Source organism: Micrasema longulum, unplaced genomic scaffold (assembly GCF_059751315.1).
Source record: "Micrasema longulum isolate JH-2025_06_02 unplaced genomic scaffold, ASM5975131v1 h1tg000266l, whole genome shotgun sequence".
NCBI lineage: Eukaryota > Metazoa > Arthropoda > Insecta > Trichoptera > Brachycentridae > Micrasema > Micrasema longulum.
The window spans coordinates 340,212-346,211 of NW_028277470.1; the positions used below are offsets into that span (position 1 = coordinate 340,212).

At 33.3% G+C, this 6,000-nt stretch overlaps 1 protein-coding gene across 3 annotated transcripts in view; it reads left to right on the forward strand.

The window, feature by feature from the left end:
• LOC148283047 (uncharacterized) overlaps positions 1-5,099 on the forward strand; it is a 210,704-nt gene extending 205,605 nt beyond the window's left edge. For 2 of the 3 annotated variants that reach the window (XM_088224136.1, XM_088224134.1), the window contains one exon: positions 3,388-5,099. In XM_088224136.1, the coding sequence (XP_088080262.1) occupies positions 3,388-3,833 (446 nt within the window). In that variant the 3' untranslated portion in view covers positions 3,834-5,099. The remainder of the gene's footprint in view (positions 1-3,387) is intronic. The other variant, XM_088224135.1, reaches the window with a different exon arrangement.
• The last annotated feature ends 901 nt before the right edge of the window (positions 5,100-6,000 follow it).

The window sequence follows — 6,000 nt, forward strand, 5'->3', positions numbered from 1 at the left end:
CAACCGAATTTTTTCACATTTAATATCACAATTACATAGGTTGACGGTGCTAAAATTTAGCTAGAAGAATCCAGAATTTTCGTGTTGCTTAGTCGAAATGATTTATTTACAATTTGATTGATTCGAATCATTTTTCTTCATAATAAACCACATTCGCGCGTGCCACGTGCCACCCAAACCCAGGAATTTTATGAATGAACCTAAGTATTTTTATGACCAGAGTATTTCAGCTTATATTTTCAGAGTTGCGTCCGCCATGCTACTCACAGGACTTTAATCTTTACAGTGCTTCATTTCGGTTTGCGCTAGAGCGGATTTTAGCTTGAAGAGTGTTGCGAGCACGTTGTCCGAACGCCCAGTGTGAGAGTTAGCACTCTGAGCCGAGTAACGAACAGTATTACCGAACTCCTTTTTCCGCGCTGCGTTCATTATTTTGCATTTAAATTGTCACGTTCGAGGGTTTAGAAGAGTTTATTATGACAAATATATTTATTCAGTCAATCAACTCATTAAATACGATATGGTTCGTGGTATAATTATTCCTATCAGGCCCACTTTTATAAATAATAAACATACTTTAATACTGCCACCCGATTACAAGAAACTGACTGCACATCCTCGAAAATACTAAAAATCAATCAATCAAGTCTGAGCATTAGTTTATGCAGCTCTTAGTGACTGCAATTTCAGTTGTAAATTATCCATTTAATTATCAATTAAAAATACGATAAAAAGTTGACATTCACACTTTTATGATATTAATTAAGAGCAGATTCGCAAATAAGTGGCATAAAAAGAACACTGCCAATTAAATCATATTAGATTCAACTTGGAATGCTTAGTAGTCAAATCGACCAAGTAAGTTGTATCATTTACTAGGAAAATATAAATTGGTACGATATGATCAAAAAACAAGGTAGACTTCTTTTATTGATACATTCTGATTCCAACGAAATGGAGTGATGATTTGAGCACCGAGTATACGATGCTCGTATGCACAGCAGCCTCGTGAGCGCTATGCCATGGGTATCAGTTTTATTACGTAATCTTCAATCTTTCGCTGCATCCGGATTTTCAATGTCAGCTAAGATAGGAATAACTGTTCTAAATAGGGCGATATAAGAATTTACGAGCTTCGTGCACCTTCTGTGTCGTGCCCCACTTAAACTGGGCTGTTTGGCCGTTTATATCGGATGCAACCACGTGATAACGGGCTCCGTAGCAAAAGGCCCGGAGCCATAAAACTTTAAACACATTTACAACTCTATTTGCGGTGATTTTTTATGGACTATATAATCCGTCTAGACAACAAACTGCCTCCTAATTGATTGCCTCGTAATAAACGAATAAAATGACGCTAAACGCTAATAAAAATATAAAAAAATCGTGCTTCTCTTTTACAGCGGGCGACGTCATTTTGCGAGCGCTTTCAGCTTTCCTAAGTTTTGATGACCTGTGACGTCACATTACGTCACGAGTGGTAGTTGCGTGATGTCATAATATACCTATATTTATTTTATTTTATGACTGGCTATACAGTGTACCTTCTCATTTTTGCGGTGGATTTATGGTTAGCTGTTAGCGATTGTTCGCGTCACGTGTTTACGTATTTGCATCGAACGTGTAAGTGTACTCGTACCTACAAACTGGAACGAATAAGTTTTATCTTCGCGCAGGCTTACGCTGTGGAATATCGGCGATTGGCTTCCATGCACACAACAGAAAGGCGAAGTTGAAAAGAGACTACATCAGTTTGCACTATTGCAATTAGATCTGATAACCCATTCATGGTATCTATAAAATAAATACAATACATGTCATATTATGACCATGCAGAGGATCTAACGGTTACGAATTATCCAGGGTATTTTCAAACCACAAAATCTTTTTTTCCATAATGATAATTGTATGCTACATTTACAGTAGGTACTAATAACCAGTACAGCTCCATCGCTTTAAAATTCAACAATTTTTTGGCTTTTTATTTTTTTCTGAAGAGCTTCACGCAAGCTTCGTTTGCACCTACCAAAAATATCTACACATCATCAACGTGATATAATATTATTCACTTTTACAAGTTCTAAGTATCTCAAATCGTATTACATATTTTTTAGTTATTTTGCTGTTTAAGTCATTAATTTTGAAATGTTTTCTTATAAGCAAGATGAATTACCATTTTTTGATTGAACTACGAACGCGCAGATTTACAATGCGGTTGATTTAATTACTTACACGTACTCAACGCCATACTTGTAACTTTGGCGTTTATCCTCATTATCAAGTTAGATATTAATCACGGAAAGTCAGAACCGAATGACGATCTTACACGAGCTGGAAACAAGCATCATCTTTCGTTAAGTGTGAATGAAAAGTGTAGTACTAGATATTTGATATTACGTAAATTTAATGTGTCGTTAAATTAATGTGCCAACAGTAAAAAAGTACATGTGTTTACGTTCGTATATAAAACTTTTGACATACTACACGAAACATGTAAAATGTCGTTAAAAAAACAATGCAGCCGCTATATTTATTCGAGAATTTTCACACAGCGAGTCATCAATTTGATGATTGTGTAGTGTAGGTCAGTTTTTATGATATCACTTTGTACAATTTATTGGAGTAGAGTTTATGGTCCCTTGCTTATGCATAAAAGCGCTAAGAATCGTGTCGGATATTACATAATGATTTGTGAATGAAATTATATTAGATTCAACGCACTTCTAGATGATATTATTTAAAAATATATTTTCATTCGGTTTGGATAGTTTTACATATTATTTTAATGAACTTTTTTATGTATTATTTTATTATTGTTTTTTTACCCATGTAAACACATAAATTTATGAACGCACTTTTTATATTTTGATAAAAACTTTAATTAATAAACATTTTTTTTTTAACAATTTATACAATGTTTGAAACATAACTTTATAATTTACTTGTATTAAACTCAAAGCAAGTGATATGTTCTTTTTTGATGCTTTGACAAAGCAACATCTTATAATTTAATTATCCAATAAATATCCAAGATTGTCAATTTTTTTATTTCTTTTATTTTTTATTAATCAATATATTTTTCATCAATAGTATATGTTTTTTACATTCTAATACAAATCTACTTTTACAAATCTAGTAAATGTTATTATTATTATTATGGATAACTTATATAGCGCCATTTTCGTAATAAAATACCTCAAGGGCGCTTATAGCTGTTACTCTTCAAAAAAAGAGACTAGCTCTTGTGCTTGGAAATGTTTATTCTATATTTTAAATAAAAATAAGAATGTTCTTTCATATGTTGACTGATATTTTAAAATAAAACTCTACCGATAGTAAAAAATGTGAATAAATTTGAAACAATTTAAGCATACTAACTGTTAAAAGTGATGTGGGGTTCCTCCCCATCTTCTATCTTCCCGGCAGGTTCCCTGGCCTCCATGTCTGTCGGAGTGGGAGTAGGCTGCGCGTCCAACCCGCTGGAGTGGGCGGGCCAGGTCACCGTGCGCAAGAAGCGCAAGCCGTACTCCAAGTTCCAGACCCTCGAGCTGGAGAAGGAGTTCCTCTTCAACGCCTACGTGTCCAAGCAGAAGCGCTGGGAGCTCGCCCGGAACCTGAACCTGACAGAGAGACAGGTGAAGATATGGTTCCAGAACAGGCGGATGAAGAATAAGAAGAATTCGCAGAGGCAAGCGGCGCAGTCGCAGAATAACAACAATAACTCCAACGCGAACAACCACAACCACCACTCGGCGCATCACCACGGCCACGCGCAGCACCACGGCCTCAACCATCACGCGGCTAACGGAACGGCTGTGAAACACCATCAGTGACCGACGCCTTTCTCTGGGGCCTTCCCGCATCACTACAACCACCCGGGAACCGTGAGCTAAGCGCTCTGTCTCTCGTCACCTGCGACTCCTCCGGTCCGGCGCGTGACGCGGAGGGTCCGAGTTCCGTGGTTCCGTGGTTCCGTGGTTCCGTGGTTTCCGCCGTGTTGGTTCTTGAGTGGTGCATTATGACATTGCGCATGACCCCAGAGAACTGCTCGAGTAGATTAATATTACCTAATCATGACACGTTTACACGCGCAGGTCCATCAGCGTTGAGAGCCTGCGTCATAAGTCTACTTAATTGTTTAATATCGTAGGTAGTTTGTTTATATAGAGAATGTAATTCATTGTGAAATTTTATTATGTGAGACTGCTTACTGTAATACCGGAAACGCGATTAATTTTATTTTTATTTAGTCATAGGTCCGAAAGTTGAAAGTGTTCGATTGTTTTATCAAGGGATATATTTTTTGATAACTACCAAAAATATATTTAAATATTGTCTTGAGCGTATTTTTTATCATGTTTTCTGTACGTTCGTTGTTTTTATGTTAAGGGCAGGTGCATTATGTTTTTTTTTTAATAATTCCTAGTTGCAAGAGAGATTATACGTAGATGCGTTTTAATTCGTGATTTTGTTGAATATGTATTTTTTAATCGATGGTTTAATGTTATTTTTGTTATATTGAGATGCCTTCGTTTTACTAAATTCTGTTAAAATGTTATTTTTATATTTTCACTTAAAATAATGTTGTACATTTTTCACTGTAAATTCATTTATTCCCCAATTTTAAGAAATCTGTTTTTTTTTCAAAGCTCTATATACCTACTAAAATAAACATTATTTAGCATTACTCTCCCCTGTACAGAAAATTAGCGGTCGAATTGATTAAATTATTATTTGAATAGCTCCAACTTGATAAGCCCTCCATTTTAAATGAACCACATTGATGTACAACTGCCGATAGATTAGGAATAGATAAGTCAATATACCGTACGTACTAAGACATTTCTGTGAATTTAAACTGTAACTTTGCATCGTAGATGTGAACTAGAAGTGTAAATCAATGTTACTAAGATACACTTTGTAATTGTAAATGAATGATTAAAACTTCTCTAGAAAACCGAATTAAAGTGTAGAAATGTACTAATTGTATTTTGTATAAATTATAAAGTATTATTTCAATAATCTTTAAGTAAGTCGAAAATGTATAATTTATGCTTTAAATACAATGCGTGTTTGATAGTACAATGAAAAATAATGCAATTAAAAAAGTTTTATATATATATATATATATATATATATATATATATATATATATAACTCATTTGCCTCCCATTACATTAACCAGTAAATTTTATTTGAAATGTACATTTTTTACAAACGTTAAAACAACAAAATATTTCAAAATAAATTTACAATAAATATTTTTTTATTGTAACTGGAAACATTTACTCAACTGATTAACATTTGTATTTTGAATTTTAAAAAAAATGATACCTACTGTTCCTTTAATGCTTTTTTTTAGAATACTATACATTTATAATGACGCATTGTTGAACTTATATTTTATTTGTTGCATTTCCCCCACGCAACTTCTTTTAATTCACATTTTTACCAGGGCATATATTTTAGTTATAAATATTTTTTGTACAAAAGTCATTGACTTTTTTATTATTATCACTCAGACATTCGATTAACTGACAACTGTTTTTTTACGCGAAATATAAATATTTAATTTAATCAATTGTTTAAATGTTACATAATAAATAATATAAGATTAGGCCATATTGATCATGTATAAAGATACTTAATTGATGTTCGTATTATGCAGCTTATAATAAAATAAATAATAAAAATAAACAAAAATACAATATTGTGTAGATTTGATACAGACTAGAAAAAATATTACTCTTCATGAAGTGAAATAATTATCAACAATGTAAGTGAAAATTTTTGATAACAAACGAATTATGGATTTCAAGCTCAAGAAATTTATTGAAATTTTTGGCCAACTCTACAGATGTCATGGAAATTTTTGAGAAAGATATTTGCGTCATATACAGAGCTTATGATATATATTTGGCTGGTTAAACAGGAAATTAATCACTTAACACACCATGTAACATCCATAATTTTGCTTCCACATTACCATAACATACATTT